This window comes from Ictidomys tridecemlineatus, chromosome 13 (assembly GCF_052094955.1).
Source record: "Ictidomys tridecemlineatus isolate mIctTri1 chromosome 13, mIctTri1.hap1, whole genome shotgun sequence".
NCBI lineage: Eukaryota > Metazoa > Chordata > Mammalia > Rodentia > Sciuridae > Ictidomys > Ictidomys tridecemlineatus.
This window is the reverse complement of record NC_135489.1, coordinates 94,293,448-94,311,010: the sequence shown is the minus strand read 5'-3', so window position 1 is coordinate 94,311,010 and position 17,563 is coordinate 94,293,448. Positions and strand designations below refer to the sequence as shown.

The 17,563-nt window shown below is 35.6% G+C and overlaps 2 protein-coding genes across 3 annotated transcripts in view; one reads left to right on the top strand and one right to left on the bottom strand.

Moving 5' to 3' along the window:
* Cenpp (centromere protein P) overlaps positions 1 to 17,563 on the bottom strand; it is a 230,506-nt gene that overhangs the window by 143,890 nt on the left and 69,053 nt on the right. The gene's annotated exons all lie outside the window — the stretch shown is intronic.
* Positions 309 to 9,336, top strand: Omd (osteomodulin). Its single transcript, XM_005320867.5, has 3 exons — positions 309 to 570; positions 6,672 to 7,630; positions 8,132 to 9,336. Exons 2-3 carry the CDS (start codon positions 6,691 to 6,693, stop codon positions 8,464 to 8,466), a joined length of 1,275 nt encoding a protein of 424 aa, XP_005320924.2. The 5' UTR covers positions 309 to 570; positions 6,672 to 6,690; the 3' UTR covers positions 8,467 to 9,336.

Sequence of the window (17,563 nt, the reverse complement as noted above, 5' to 3'; positions counted from 1 at the left end):
AAGAATAAATTTGATATGAAATATTTTTATTCTGATTCCTTTAACAAAAGCATTGATGTGAGCATGAGATGTTGGACAACCCAGGGACTAAAGACAATTCTGAGTTCCTCCTTAAATTTCCAAGATACTGGCCTCCTTGTCACAGGGGACCTTAATTTGAAGAATTCTCTGGCATGAAAATGAAAATAAAAACAGTAATCAGTACATGCTGTTTCATTTAGTTCTGTTTTCCTTTCATATTAGAGGAAATTCTTGCCACACCTCAAACCAAAATTAAGGGGAAAAGAAAGAAGTAAGCCACATAAATCTGACCAAGAACACAAACATCTTAATTTGAATCCTCAAAGTTTTGTGTAATGAAAAGAAATACATAATTTTAATTCAACCCAAGTGTTTTCCAACCAGATTGTATTTGCTTAAATTGCTACAGTAATTCAAGGGACAACCCTGTCTGGACACAGAGTTACTGTGGATTTTTAAAGAGACTCAGTTAAAGAATTTAGGAATTTCTGATTCATTTAAAGGATTTGCAAATTCATCAACCCTTGAAAACTAAAGCAAATTTAACAGGTATGATGATAAAATAATTTTCAATTTTTAAAGAACGTATTCCTACTGTTGAAATTAAAAAGTACTTTAGATTTGTTTAATGTTAAATAGACTGCAGCTACCATAAAAGCACAATTTTGGGAAGCAAAATCTGGTAATAGTACAAAATTTAAATTTTGATTAAGCAAATTCAGAGAAACAAATAAGTAGAGTGAGTTTAAATTTCTAAAATAAGATTACCCAACAATTTTGTTTAGACTTTTTTAAATTTTAAGAAAGAAAAGATTCTCAGGTCATCTCTCTCTCTCTCTCTCGGGTCTTTGTTTTTTCCTCTCTCAATATTAAATGACAAAAATATCTAATGTTTTTGATCCATGAATGTCGCTAGTGAGTATAGCTGTAGTGATGATAGATAATTACACTCAAGATTTTCTCAAAATTTTTCTATTAATCAAATTCCCAACATAAAATGTTTTGTTTTCATTTACCCTTTTCTGAAAGGGAAGGCACAAATGCCTTATTCAATCTATTGAAAGATCTACTACAGTTACTTGAGTTCATGGTAATTAATAATTAAATGCATCATGGCTAAAAATAATTGAGTTTTAAAATTTTAAATAGCAAAAGAATTTCAGAAATTTAAAACTAGTTTTGGACAAAACTTGAATATTGTTTCTTACAATGCTAGCTTCTATAGCATACAAATGAATCCTTAAAATAATAAAATGCCATGACTCTTTTAAACTTTCCAGAGCTAAGTAAATATACCTCATTTTTATAAAGAATTTCAATCAGATTCTTGATGAAGGCATGAGTGCTTTCCTCCACATAAGAGAAATTTATGATATAGAAGCTTTTATTGTAATATGATATGAAAACTCACATTAATGGATAATGTTAAAAAAATGATTTTATATATATATATATATATATATATATATGGTTGTTTTGTTTTAAGTTTTCCTTTTATTATTTTTCTATTGGACAGTGTAATAAGAGAGTGATATTGTTAAGATATTCATAGAAAAGACAATAGCCAAGTTCTTAATGTTCATCTGAAGAAATCACAATCGTGAAATAAATGCCTAGAGATAATCAATATTAGTAAAAAGAAGCATTGCTAACAAGATGAAATCTATAACTTATTAATTCAATCATCCATTCAAAAAAACTTTGGTCACTTATAATCATAATTGATTTTGTTAAAAATTAGAGCTTGCAGGGTGAGGGGTGTAGCCCAGTAGTAGAGCACTTGCCTAGGATGGGTGAGGCTCTGGGTTCAATCTCCAGTACAACAACAATAAAAATTAGGGCCGGGAAATGAGATGACTGATGTGTGTTCTAATGTTTTGCTGTGAGTTTTCCTATAAGGAACAAAGCATAGACTGTAGAATATGAAAGTGAAAGTAGCAAAAATATTCTTAGCAAATGGTTGAGATTAGTTGGATAAATGAAATAAGATCATTACAACAGGAAAAATTATCACAGGGAACAAGGAAAAGGAATCAGAGCTGATGAGTGTATGGATAGAAAAGAGACTAATTTCAGACAGGAAACTACACTTGGTTAAAAGAGGGCAGGACAAGGTGGCACTAGAGGGTTACAAATACAGAGGGAATGTTTAAAATGAGTTTGGGTTTAGAAGAGAAATTGCATTTCAGGGAAGTATTTCTTCTTAGGCGCCCGTAAAGAATAAAAGTTGACAGCATGAAGAATTTCCTTTATTTTTGGAGAGGTCCCAGTAATGAGGTTTCGATTTTAGTCAAAGGTGTATAATTAAGTGTAGAGTCAAAGATATCATTCACATATCCTTTTTTCCCCCAAATTTTTCATAATTGTTAAACAACAGACTCTAATTCTCAAATGTAAATTTGCTAAATTATGATATCTAAAGTTATTAACACAAAGATAAAATTCAGACTAAATGTCAGTGAGCAATATTCTTTTAACATTTCCAGGTGTGGTGTTGCGTGCCAGTAATCTCAGCAGCTTGGGAGGCTGAGGTGGGAGGATTGCAGGTTCAAAGCCAGCCTCAGAAATTTAGTGAGGCTATAAGCAACTTAGTGAGACCCTGCCTCTAAATAAAATAAAAAATAAAAGTGGCTGGGGATGTGGCCAGCCTTGGGTTCAATCCCTGGTTTAAAAAAAAAAAAATCCTGTGTGAAAGTTGGCTGCTGCAGACAGACTCCTGTGTGTCCTGGTCCAATGGTATGGCCCATCTCTACCTCTCAGCTTCCACCTTCATCTTCTGGGAAAGCAGCAGTTTTAGAGACCCAACTCTAGTGGCTTTAGGGGCACTAAAACTCATATGCTATAGTATAATGAGTGATAATAAAAACCCTATAGAATTTCCTATAAAATATAATCCACAATAAGATGTATAGGATTTTCTATACCAGTTTCTGCCAATCTCCCAAAGTCTAGGTTAAATGATGTCTAAAAAAGACTTCCCCACTACAAATTTTTACTCCTCCCACTACAAATTTTTACTCCTCACACTTCAGATAGAGCCCTAATATCCAGAGTATACAAAGAATTCAAAAAATTAAACAATAAGAAAACAAATAACCCAATCAATAAATGGGCCAAGGACCTGAACAGACACTTCTCAGAGGAGGACATACAATCAATCAACAAATACACGAGTAAAAATGCTTACCATCTCGAGCAGTCAGAGAAATGCAAATAAAAACCACCCTAAGATACCATCTCACTCCAGTAAGATTGGCAGCCATTATGAAGTCAAACAACAACAAGTGCTAGCGAGGATGTGGGGAAAAGGGTACACTTGTACATTGCTGGTGGGACTGCAAATTGGTGAGGCCAATTTGGAAAGCAATATGGAGATTTCTTGGAAAGCTGGGAATGGAACCACCATTTGACCCAGTATTCCCCTTCTCGGTCTATTCCCTAAAGACCTAAAAAGAGCATACTACAGGGACACTGCTACATCGATGTTCATAGCAGCACAATTCACAATAGCTAGACTATGGAACCAACCTAGATGCCCTTCAATAGATGAATGGATAAAAAAAAATGTGGCATTTATATACAATGGAGTATTGCTCTGCATTAAAAAATGACAAAATCATGGCATTTGCAGGGAAATGGATGGCATTAGAGCAGATTATGCTAAGTGAAGCTAGCCAATCCCTAAAAAACAAATGCCAAATGTCTTCTTTGATATAAGGAGAGCAACTAAGAACAGAGTAGGGAGGAAGAGCATGAGAAGAAGATTAACATTAAACAGGGATGAGGGGCTGGGGATGTGGCTCAGCGGTAGCGCGCTCGCCTGGCATGCGTGCAGCCCGGGTTCGATCCTCAGCACCACATACCAACAAAGATGTTGTGTTCGCTGAGAACTAAAAAATAAATATTAAAAAAAATAAAAATAAATAAATTATACATTGTGAAGATAATAATTCTTTAAAAAAATTAAAAAAAATAAACAGGGACGAGGAATGAGGTTTTAGAAACTTGAAAGAGGATGGAAAAACAATAGTAGGTGAGAAGGAAAGGAGATTAACTAAGTTTTAAACAGCCATGAAAGATTAAGGTTGTAGTTGAGAATTGAGAGTAAAACCAGTTAGTTTGGTCCTGTTTTTCTTTTTAAAACCTGTACTTCTTATTTTTTTCTCCATATTGATTGCTGCATTAAAACTGTACATATGGTGGGATTTGTTGCTTCATATTTGAATATGCACATAATATAATTTGGTCAATATTATTTCCCAGTATTTCCACTATTCCTCCTCCTCTTCCCTTCCGCTGGTCCCTTTCCTCTACTGGTCACTCTGCAATTTTCATGAGCCTCTCCTCCCTCTTTTCCTTTTTTCCTCTCTAGCTTCCACTTAAGAGAGAAAACATATGACCCTTGACTTCGAGTTTGGCTTATTTCACTTAACATAATATTATCAAGTTCCATCTATTTTCCTGCAAATAAAATAATTTTAATCTTCTTTATGACTGTGTATATGTAATACATTTTCTTTATCCATTCATCTGTTGATGGATATCTAGGCTGGTTCCATAGTTTGGCTATTGTGAATTGTGCTGCTGTTAACATGAGTATGCATGTATCACTACAGTAGGATGACTTTAATTCTTCAGGATAAATACCAGAGTAGTATATCTTCATGATATTGGGAGTAAAGGATGAAATGCAATGAAAAGACAGTAGGATTAGTATATTTTACATTTTACTGAAACTGGAAAATTATTGCATTTGGAATTACCATATGAAGATAGTGGTCAGAGTGTGAGATGAGCAAAATTAAGAGTATGAGGGGGTTACTGTACTGATAATGACAAACCTAGGATGTGGGTACATGGGAAGAATGGAGGACATGATCATGGAAGGAAAAAGGATCAAGGGCCTCTAACTCTACTTGAATAAGTGCTTCAAATCCTAGACACATACAATATTTACATTGTATGTATGCATTTTTAAAATTTCGGACAAGAAACTCAGATTTTCTCAAATGGTATTCTGTGAAGAGAAAATGATTCAAGCAGCATCTTCTCAATTATACTGATAAAGGACAGTACCGTTCTAGATGAATAGGAGATAAGTAATTTCATTACAAACATTTGTTCTCTCATGAAACCCTAGATGAGAAGGGTAGCCAAAAAAAAAAAAAAAAAAAAGTCTCAGGAAAAGGAAAAAAAAAAAAGAGGTAAAATCTTTAAGTTTTTCCTAAACAACATACTCATTCTACCTGTGTATAGCAGTTTTCAATTTGCAAAATACTTTTAAATGTGTATCTCATATGATACCAACAACTACCAGGTGAGATAAGCAGGCTAAGTATAATTTCAACCATAATTTTGTAACTTTCAGTTTATTTATTTGAGACAGTCTCACTGTGTTACCCAAGCTGGTCTCGAATTCCTAGGCTCAAGTAAGCCTCCTTAGTCTCCCAAGTAGCTGGCACCACGAGACACATATGTTCAGTAACAAGACTGAAATGCAAATTTTCAGTCTTAAGATATAATACTCTTCTCTATAAGTTTCAGCGATACAAGTACTAATTGTATAAGAAATCTTTCCCCTTACAATTCTACTCCACATAATGTCCTTCTGCTGCGCTGCACTGCACTCTCTGCTTCCCTGATTCTCCACTAGACTTTAAACTCCTGGGAGACAGGGAAAGTTGTGTTTTGAATATTTGTATATCTAGAAATTAACTAAAAATATTAGTGGAAATAAGGAAGTTAGGAAGAAAACATAAAGACTAATTTACTAGAAACTAAACTTGGCAGGATATAGATATTACATTTGAAGTTGTTACTCAAACAGAGAAATTAGACTCTGGAAACTGTTTCATGAGGACAATTTGAAGGTGCAAATAGACTTAGAAAGCATCAAGAGGAAACAAATTAGGTTTTTGTAAGTATCACATGTTATCACATAAAAGGGCACATTTCGGGGCTGGGGATGTGGCTCAAACGGTAGTGCGCTCGCCAGGCATGCGTGCAGCCTGGGTTTGATTCTCAGCACCACATACAAACAAAGATGTTGTGTCTGCCGAAAACTAAAAAATAAATATTGAAAAATTCTCTCTCTCTCTCTCAAAAAAAATTTTTTTAAAAAAGGGCACATTTCGTATTCTTTCAAAGGGGATTAAAGGGTACCAGTAATAGAAGTTGTGGGGTGAGGATTTTAGCTTTATATTAGGAATCTAATTAGCAAAAGCACCTAACAGAAACATAGGTCTCTCCTCTCATAGGGAGTAACCATGACTAAAGGATGGAATGGCTGGTAAAAACACCCAACATTTACAGTGGAGGGAGCACGTGACTGTAGTTGAGTCATGTCAGGTAGCTAATACTAAGGGAGTAAGCAAGATAACTGAGGTTCTCATGAAAGTGAATGGTTTCTTAGTAAAAAGCATACAACCCTAGACCTTTGATTCTGGTTCAGTGCAAGGTGATTTTTTGTTTTTTAAATTCTGCTTCATTGGTATATAATCATTACTTTTGGTTTCAGTATTGCCCATTCTTCTGGATATTCTCTTATCTACAACATAATATATTGTATATAATTGTCAATTTAAATGAGAATTATTCTGAGTTTCATTCATTTTTTTCCCACAATATATTTCCTTTTCTCCTTGCAATAGGAAAAAAAAAAAAAAGAACATGGGCTTTTTAAGTCTAGTATATATCCTTTTCTTCTTTTTTGGAGACAAAGTATCCTGCCAATATGAAACTTATCAATGGGATGAAGATTATGACCAAGAACCAAATGAGGATTATGAACCAGAAATCCAATTTCGTCAACATGTAGAATATGGAGTTCCTTTTTATCAGCATAGTTTAGGTTGTGCCAGTGAATGCTTCTGTCCAACTAACTTTCCAACATCGATGTACTGTGACAATCGCAAACTCAAGACTATCCCAAATATTCCAATGCATATCCAGCAACTCTACCTTCAGTTCAATGAAATTGAGGCTGTGACTGCAAATTCATTCATCAATGCAAGTCATCTTAAAGAAATTAACCTCAGCCACAACAAAATTAAATCTCAAAAGATTGATAATGGTGTGTTTGCAAAATTTTCAAATCTACTACAACTTCACCTAGAGCATAACAATTTACAAGAATTTCCATTTCCTCTTCCTAAATCTCTGGAAAGACTCCTCCTTGGTTACAATGAAATCTCCACATTACACACAAGTGCCATGGATGGGCTGGTAAACTTGACTATGCTCGATCTCTGTTATAATCACCTTCATGACTCTGTGTTAAAAGAAAAAAACCTTGCCAAGATGGAAAAATTAATGCAGCTCAACCTATGTCATAACAGATTAGAATCAATGCCTCCTGGATTACCTTCTTCACTTATGTATCTATCTTTAGAAAATAATTCAATTTCTTCTATACCAGACAAATACTTTGATGAACTTCCAAAACTTCACGCTCTAAGAATGTCACACAACAAACTGCAAGACATCCCATATAACATCTTTAATCTTTCCAACCTTATAGAGCTCAATGTCGGACACAACAAATTGAAGCAAGCATTTTACATTCCAAGAAATTTGGAACACCTATACCTAGAAAATAATGAAATAGAAAGTATGTAAAATTTTATATATTTTAATGAACAAGGAATGTATTTTGCCTCTTTAAAGAATAAATTGTTAATAATCTATGCTTTATAAATTATGAGAAAATGCTGCTTTGAAATTGGCTAAGGTAGAAAATTGACCCCAGAAAAAGGTTTTCCATTAAGTGTATGTCTTTCCTATTAAAATTTTATTATCTTGAATATTAGGAAATTGTACTAATAGAGTATATAAAGAAATATAAATATAAGTCCCCTGAGTAGTGGGACTATGAATGATTTTTATTTTATTTGTTTCTATTAAGAATTTATTAAATAATCAGAAAAGTCAGTAAATTTATATTAACTTTGGAAACGAAAATTCATTTATACTTTCATTTTCCTTAGCATCAAATAATAATTGAACCTAAAACCACTTATAAATATTTTAATAAAACTATTCCATGTAACACAAAACCCTACATAGAATTATGAATATAAACTGGTTTTAATTTTTAATTCCTATTTTTCAGATATCAATGTGACAATGATGTGTCCTTCTATTGACCCACTACATCTTCACCATTTAACATACCTTCGTGTGGACCAAAATAAGCTGAAAGAACCCATAAATTCATATATCTTCTCCTGCTTCCCTCATATACATAGTATTTATTATGGTGAACAAAGAAGCACAAATGGTCAAACAATACAACTGAAGACCCAAGTTTTTGGGAGATTTCAAGATGATGACGAAGATGATGGAGATGATCATGATAACACTCCTGAAGGCCAAGAAACAGAAGGGACAGAAGAACACTTCAACCCTCACTACTATGAAACTCAAGAATGGCAAGAAATTATATAGGTATATGTTTATGACTTCATAAAATTTATAACTAACTGAACACAAAATTCTGCAAAATAATATATCTAGAATTATGTATTAGTATAAAACCAGAATTGCATTTAACAATCAACCGCATCATTGCATAGCATTAGAACTTACTCAAATGACATAGATCTTTAGAAATATCAATTAGAAATAGTGAGAATAAAAAACTAAACTTCAATGGCTTCTTATACTTTTTTCAAACTTTTAAACATCATCAAGCTGGAAAAAAAGTGAACATGCCGATTCTCATAACAGTAATTTCCACAGAATGATTAAGAAAATAGCATTAGCCAGGAGACCAAAGCCAAGTCCATTCCATCACTCTGAGGACATCTGATAACAGTAGGGCACATCAGTGTAAAAAGCAAGCATTCATTTAAGTAATACACTGTCCTCTTCCACTCTGTCTTCAGACTTCAAGCTTGTTGTTGTTACTCATTCGTTATGGTACCCTAGGATTACTATTAGGAGCACAGAATATATTTTATTTTCAAGAGGCCATCTTACTAAGAATCCAAAGCACACAGATTTATGAAATCACATGTTCACACTTTTCTCTTAAAGCATCAAAGAGGTAACTAAAAACCACCAGATTATTTCAGAGCAATTTGTCTTTTAGGAAAACTTAGCAATAGTCCAAAATCTTTATTGTGTTCCATTTTCTCTCTCTCTCTCTCTCTCTCTCTCTCTCTCTCTCTCTCTCTCTCTCTCTCTCTTTCTCTCTCTCTCTCTCTCTCTCATAGTTATATAAAGATTTGCTGATAAATAACTGCTTTGTTCACAAAGTTAAATTAATGTTGCCAAAATAAGTCATTTTATATAATAAAAAGCCCTTACAGTTCATACTTACTTTGTGCTGAAGTGTTTATTGACATGGTGCTAAAGGTGAATATAGATCCTTTATAATTCTAGAATAGACAAGTTTTAACATCTTCTCTAAAATCTTAAAAATCACTCATATTCTTTAATCTATCATTTTGAAGTATTTTAAGTGTACCTTATAACAAAGATTCTAACTGCTGTGATCAAGTCTCTTGATTTACCAGGCAAACATTTCATAGATTTCCTCAGGTAAGAAATGCAGCATTAAAAGAGAATAAAATTATGACATTTGCAGGTAAGTGGATGGTATTGGAGAATATCATGCTAAGCAGAGTAAGCCAATCCCCAAAAACCAAAGGCCGAATGTTCCTCTGATAAGTAGATGCTGATCCATAATGGGGGAAGAGGGAGATGCAAAAAAATGGAGGTACTTTGATTGAGCAAAGAGGAGGGGGCAGGGGGGCAGGAAAGATGGTGGAGTGAGATGAACATCATTACCCTAGGTACATGTATGACTGCACATGTGGTTCGATGTTATATGGTGTACAACCAGAGAAATGAAAAGTTGTGTTGCTATTGTGTACAATGAGTCAAAATGCACTCTGCTGTCATATATATCTAATTAGAATAAATAAACTAAAAAATTAAAGAATCAAAAAAAGAGAAATGCACACCAATTCAAGGCTAACATATTATATGAGGAATTCCAAATACATAATAACAATTTGGACAATATGCAATAATCAGACAGGTAAAACTATATTTCAGAAGTATCCACGCTTGTGAGTCTTTTGTATTTCTGGAGATGTCAATACAAAATGAAGCCACTAAGTGTTCTTTATATATTCAAAAGGCTGCTAGCATTACCAGGAATTCTGTGAACACTTACCTGCTCACAGAAAATCCTTAACAATTCAGATTGAACATGAACAAAACTCCATTCATTTACTCATCAAGCCATTTGGTGTACAGTGCTTAGCAATGAGAGGTCAAGAAACAGTACAATGTGTAACTGTGGTGTAAGATGTAGGTATGAGTTAAGAGTAAAAGGCTAGTAATTTGGGGAATGTAAAAGTCCACCTCTCTCTCTCTCTCTCTCTTTTTTTTTGTAGTTGTAGATGGACAGAATGCCTTTATTTTATTATTTATTTATTTTTTTTTAAAGAGAGAATGAGAGAGTAGAGAGAGAGAGAGAATTTTTAATATTTATTTTTTTTTTAGTTCTCGGAGGACACAACATCTTTGTTGGTATGTGGTGCTGAGGATCGAACCCGGGCCGCACGCATGCCAGGCGAGCGCGCTACCGCTTGAGCCACATCCCCAGCCCCATAATGCCTTTATTTTATTTGTTTATTTTTATGTGGTGCTGAGGATCAAATCCAGTGCCTCACCCATACTGGGTAAGCACCCTGCTGCCAAGCTCCAGCTCCAGCCCCACCTCTCTTTCTTGAAAAATTTAAAAACAGTGTCATAAATTCAAACATTTATTATGAATTAATAGGTGGAAAATACCATGAGTATTTAATAGGGGCAAAAAAAGGTAAGACTATTTCTAACCTAGAGCAATTTAAAGTTAATAAGGATCCATCAGATAAATGCATTTCAAAATCACAGTGAGATACCACTTCATGCTCATTAGGATGGCTGGAATCAAAAAGCAAATAAGAGTTGTTAGAAAGGAGACAGAGAAATTGGTGCCCTTGCACACTTCTGAGAAGAGCGTCAAATGGTGCAGCTGCTTCAGAAAGCAATTTGGCAGTTGTTCAAAAGCTAATGTTATGCATAAGTCAGTAATTCCACTTCCATTTATGAATCCAAGAAAATTGAACACAATGTTCATGCAAAAATGTGTACATGAATGTCCATAGCAGCATTGTCCATAAGAGTCAAAAAGGAAATCATCCAAGTGCTTATGAACAGATAAGCAAAATATGGTTTATCTATATAGTGGAATGTTATTCAGTCATAAGAAGGAATGAAGCACTAACACATGCTACAACTTGAATAAACCTTTATAAACATTATGCATGGTAAAAGTCAGCTATAGAACACATACTGAATGATTTCATTTGTAAATAATGTGCAGAACATGGAAATTTATAGAGACAAAATTTATTGGCTATCTAAGGCAGCAGGGTAGAGAAATAGGGAAAAAATGGGGAGTGACTCCTAATGGGTTGCAGGGTTTCTTTTAGGGGTGATGAAAAAAAACCTAAAAATGATTATGCTGATGGCTATATAAAAGCCTGAAAATACTAAGCTCTACTGAATCATATACTTTTAAAGGGTGAATTGTATTGAATGTGAATTAGCTCAGGAAAGCAGATATTTTGGCCGAGCACACTGGTACATGTCTGTAATCCCATTAGCTCAGGAGGCTGAGGCAAGAGGATTGCAAGTTCAAAGCCAGCCTCAGCAACTTATTGAGGCCCTAAGCACCTCAGTGAAACCCTATTAAAAGGGCTTGGGATGTGGCTCAGTAATTAAGTACCCCTGGGTTCAGCCCATGGTACCAAAAAATAAAAAAAATAAGACCAAACAGCTCCTCCTAACACAAAGAAGAAACAAAGAAAATGCTGAAAAGGCAGCAACTATGAAAAATTGTATGAGCACAGATACCACCACCATTACCCCTTGTGAGGACCTGCTGAAGTTGCTGAAGGCTACAGAAAGAAGTGGTATCTTGATGTGTGACAGGAACTGACCAACAGAGGGGAGAAAACAAGCTCTTGGCTGAGATTAACATAAAGAAGTAGTAATTACTTTTTTTGAACTCTTACAAAATTTAAAAAGTAAAAAATCTTCCAATTTTCAGAATTCTGGAGCTTCTATTTTTATCTTTCTGAACTTATAAAAATAATTTAAATTCTTAAAGAACAACCTTATCAAAAATAAAACTACACAATTTAGCAATTCAAAACAAGGACTTTGATATCACATATTTGGGTATAAAGCCTGATTTAACACTTTTAAGCCAGGTAACTTTGAGTAGGTTATTTGGTTTTCCTAAGCCTCCCCTTTCTAGTTTTTCTTTTGTTTTGTTTTTTTGTGCTGTTGGGGATTGAACCCAGAGCCTCACACATGCCAGACAAGCACCCTAGCACTGAGTCACATCCCCAGTCCTCTTTCCTAGTGATTAAAGGAAGATGGCTCTTATATAGTTGATACAAAGATAGAAAGTGCATGCCAGTTGCAGGTATCCAATAAACACCTCTTGCTCAGGAGGTCTGGCCTGCAGCCCGTGGGTCTCGGTGCTATACACTCTGGAGTGCTTGTGTTGGCTTTCTTGTACTGGAGTGTGCACAGAAAGGAGTCAGCACCTATTTTTCAGGTTCTTCCAACATTCTACTCATACACAAGATTGATGGACAAGAGAGACGTTAGTAATGATTTTACCAGGGTATGTACTCCACAAAAAACCAAATGCATAGTCACTGTGGATAGTTTAGCTTTCCAAAGCAACTAACTTGTGAAAGATAGTTCACATCTTTCAAAAAATGGCTCAACAGGATGAGGATGGCAGTATTTTCTCCATCACACTCACAAGTTTGCTCTTCCACCCAAATTCTTCCTATCAGGCAGAACAACTCATCTCCAATCTGCTCTGGTTCCTCTCTACAAATATGTATAAACAAGTGCATCAACAAACATCCTCCAGCTAAAAGCCCAATGAGGAGGTAGAGTAACCACCATTTATTCTTTGGTAACTCAAACCTATCTCAAGTATTTCTCATTAAACGTAAAACAAACAAAACAGCATAATCATTTTTAGGTTCCCCAGGAGAAACTGAAGAATAAAGTATTTTATTTAACTAGGCCATAAAGATTGCAGAGTCCCTGTACTGCAGCAGTAAACCATACTAGTTGATTTGATATTTATAATAAGAAAGAAAAACATGAAAATACACCTATAATTTTTCTCATTATTTCCATTATACAACAAAGTAGTTGTATTAGCTAATAGACTAAACCATTTAAAACTATTAACAAAAAATCCAAATCATAACATAAATCCAAATTTAATCAAGAAACACACAGTGAACATACATTTAAAGGCTTGGGGATGTAGCTCAGTGGTAGAGTGCTTGCCTAGCTTGTGTGAGGCCCTGGGTTCAATCCCTAGCAAAACACACACACACACACACACACACACACAGAGTAAAACTGAACATATACTTAGCTTTTAGAAAGAAAATAAAAATTTCAAGATGCTTCATAAATTAGTTCAAAATAATACTGGCTGAAAATGCTTAGCTTGTATTTAAATATTATCTGAAACACTACACATATGTTTTCACTTTATTCTTCAACATTGGAGCTACTAAACTAAAATACAGATGTATGCATATCACATAACATACTTAACCAGCTCCCTGTGGAAAAAAGAAAATAGAAGAAATAAACCTTGTCTCTTCTATATACTCTTTCTGTTATGAAGCATTCATATGACTCCAAGGACATCTGGAACTTAAACCTTGGTTTCCTGATTCCAAATTAATTTTTTGTAAATCTTGGAAATAAAGTATAAGAGCAGCTGGAAACAAGATTAAATCCTAAGATCTAAAAATCTGAAATTCCTTTTATGCTCCAATTTCCTTAATATATACAACTATGCCTAGTTATAAGCTAAATATGCTTAGTTATAAGTATCATATTGTGGACATCTTTTATCAATTTACCTGTTTAGGTTGTGAATTCATCATAGAGATTTATGCACTACTAAGAAAAATATAAATTCACAAATAAAGACAAATTTTTACCATAAACTCTTCCTTATGTTGAGTCATAATTCCCCTTCTTTTAAATACTTAGGAAAATACTCATTGTACTCCTGTGAACAAACAACCAGTGTTCAGGCATGAGCAGGAGATTTAAACCATAGGCTTGCCATAATACCTTCAAATGTTGGCTTTAAAAGGTATAAATATGTAAACTCAGTAGTTCTCAACAGGGTCAATTCCTCCACCCCTGACATTTCCACAACTGGAGGTGGTACTGATAAACAACCTGCAGTGCATACAAAGGCCCCGAAACAAAGGATTATCAGGGTGGAGCTCATGAGAGAGTGCTTGCCCAGCATGCCCAAACCCTAGGTTCAATCCCAAGAACCACAAAAAATAAAAACAAAAAACTCCCACAAGAGAATTCTAAGGTCTGAAAGTCAATGGTATGGAGGATGAGAAACTCTATGGTATGTAAATTATAGTCATTCAGATAAAAAGCCAAGCACAGTGGTGCACCCCTGTAATTCTAGTGACTCAGGGGGCTGAGGCAGGAAGATTTCAAGTTCCAGGCCAGTCTTGGCAATTTAGTGAAAACTTTTCTAAAAATAAAAAAGGGCTAAGGATGTAGCATAGTCATAGAGCACCTCTAAGTTCTATCCTGAGTATCAAAAACAAAATACAAACACAAAATAACAAAGAATGAGGCCTAAAGAAATTAAAGAATGGGTCCAAGATCAGCTCAGGTAAATGCAGATCAAAACTAGAACTTAAGTGTTCTGATAGCTAAAGTTAGAAGATGAAGGAAATGAAAATGGAGAAAAGACTCTTATGGTTTGTAGCTTTTATTGAAAGTCCATTGGGTAGCTAAAAGGGCTCTGTCAGTAGAACCAAGATACCCAGAAAACCCTTGTTTCAAAACTCAGTTCCATATTCATTCTCATTCTCATATTCTCTCCCTCTCCCTCCCTCCCTCCCCCCCCCCTCTCTCTCTCTCATAAACAATTGGGAGGAAGAACCACAGGTTAATGGGACACTATCAAAGAAATAAATCTCCTAGAAGATACAAGGATAATGCAACAGGGTCACCTAAAAGAATCCAACAGATAAAAATCCTTCATTTTGGATACAATGTCTACTCTTGAACAGTAGCAGTTTTCATCTTGTTCCTAGTCTTTTAACTAAAACAAAACATTTCCTTCTTGAACAGAAAACAACCTATTTTAGTTTTAAGCATTTTAATATTGGGAAATGTGTATACAATGTTTGGCTTTGGCTAGGTGTCATATTAACTACTTGGGAGGCTGAGGCAGGAGGATTGTAAATTCAAGGACAGCCTAAGCAACTTAGCAATACCCTATTTGGGGGGAAAATTAGATAAGAAGGGCTGGAGATATAGCTCAGAGGTAGATCACCACTAGGTTCAATCCCTAGTATAGCAATTGAGAGAGAGAGAGAGAGAGAGAGAGAGAGAGAGAGAGAAATGAGAGAGACAGACAGAGGGAGAGCGAGAGCGAGAGCGAGAGCGAGAGCGAGAGCGAGAGCGAGAGAGAGAGAGAGAGAGAGAGAGAGAGAGAGAGAGAGCGCGCCTGAAGAGAGGTCTGGACCTTGCCTTGACTATCTTAGTTTAGATAGGACCAGTCAAATTCAATAGTTTCAGGTTGAGGTAATCAGAAATATCAACCATGAAATTTAGATGGGGGCTTTGCATAATGTAGTATCAGTAGATGTGGAGGTTGAATTCAATCACATGAACAATCAACCAGTCATTAATGAAGCCCCAATAAAAACTCTGGACACCAAGGCTTGGATGATCTTCCCTGGCAATCAATTCTTTGTGTGTACATACTGTCACCATCAATGCTTACAGGGCAACATATCCTGAGAACAATGGAAGCTTCATATTTGGAACCCCTCTAGATTCTGCCCTATGCATCTCTTCCTTTGGCTGATTTTTCTGCTTCTCTTTCCCTACATAAGCCATAATCTTGAGTAGTACAACCTTCACTTACTTCTTGAAGCATTTCTAGACAATTATTGATTATGAGGGTGGTTTGGGGAGTCATCTGAACTTGGATTTGCTATCAAAGGTGAGGGTGGTCTTGGAGGGTATGGCCTCAATTTTATCATTTGGCTAACTTTAAGCAGGAACATCAGTTTATTTTCCAATGTAATTCTGGATATTTCCAGACTCTAGCTTGTGTAATCATTGCCCCTTTGGTTTATGTGAACACTCTGAGACTTACTTTTAGTCAACAAAATGTGGCAAAGCTGAGAGTACACATGTGATCATGTTTATTTGAAGGCCACAAAAGACCATGTTGCCCACCTTGCTAAACATAACCTCCCTCTCCAGTGTAAAGCAGGTTGCGTGTTGCAAGCTGCCCTATAAAGGAAGTCACACTGCAAGGAAGGAGGCCTTCAGCTAACAGCAAAAAACTGAGGCCTATAGTCCCAAATTTTGCAAGGATCTGAATGCTACCAACAACTCTTCCCCATTGGACCCTCAAAATGAGGCTCCAGTTCTGGCTGCATTTCAAATGCAGCTTTCAGATGAGATTCTGAAGCAGGCAATCAAACAAAGCCATGTCAAACTCCTGACCCACAGTAGCTATGAAATAGTAAGTGTATGTTATTTAAAGACATTAATTTGTGATAATTTCTTACACAGTACTAGATAACCATCACAACAATCAGAAACACACCACAAGAGGGAAATTTATAAAATGCAAATAGGGTCATAATTACTTAATGGCTTAAGAATTTCTCAGTAGTCTCTCACTGATTACAGACCAAAGTCTAAACCTCTTAGGTGTTTTAGTCAGCTTTTTCACTGCTATGACTAAAGGACCTGACCACAACAACAGTAGGGGAGGAAAAGTTTATTTAGGGGTTCCAGTTTCAGAGGTCTTAGTCCATAGCTCCATGCCTTAGGGCTCAAGGTGAGAAAAACATGGCAGAAGAGTGTGGTAGAGGGAAGCAGCTCACATGGTAATCAGAAAGCATGGGACTGTGCAGGGTGGGGGCAGAGAGACAGAAAGAGAGATCTCCACTTTCCAGAAACAAACACATACCCCAAACCTATGGCCCAAAGCCCCACCTCCTCTAGCCACACCCCACCTGCTTTCAGCCACCACCCAATTAATCCCATCAGGTGATTAATTCACTGATTGTGTTAAGACTCTCAATCCGATCATTTCTTCTCTGAACCTTCTTTCATTGTCTCACATGTGAACTTTTGGGGACACCTCACATCCAAACCATAATAGTAGGGTATAAAAGACTCGTTTTAATCTGATTCTGGTTCCTTGTCTAATCAAATCTCTTAAAATAGTCCATTCTGTTTCATCTTTTCTCTTTCGCCCTCACTCTAAGCTCCAGCCAATTTCAACCAAGTACAAGTTTTTAAAAATTATCTATCCATCCCTTCCACAATAAGCTGTGTCTCTTGCCTGGAACACCTCAATGTCATGCAACCCTCCTCTTTTCAAATCTCTATAGAAGTCAGCTTGGGTGCACCTCCTTGA

What these genes read in the sequence shown, in the direction of transcription:
- Omd (XM_005320867.5), top strand. Translation starts at nt 6,691, where the DNA reads ATGGGCTTTTTAAGTCTAGTATATATCCTTTTCTTCTTTTTTGGAGAC. An exon ending in AGAAAATAATGAAATAGAAA is followed by an intron (nt 7,631 to 8,131) that starts GTATGTAAAATT and finishes CCTATTTTTCAG; the next exon opens with ATATCAATGTGACAATGATG.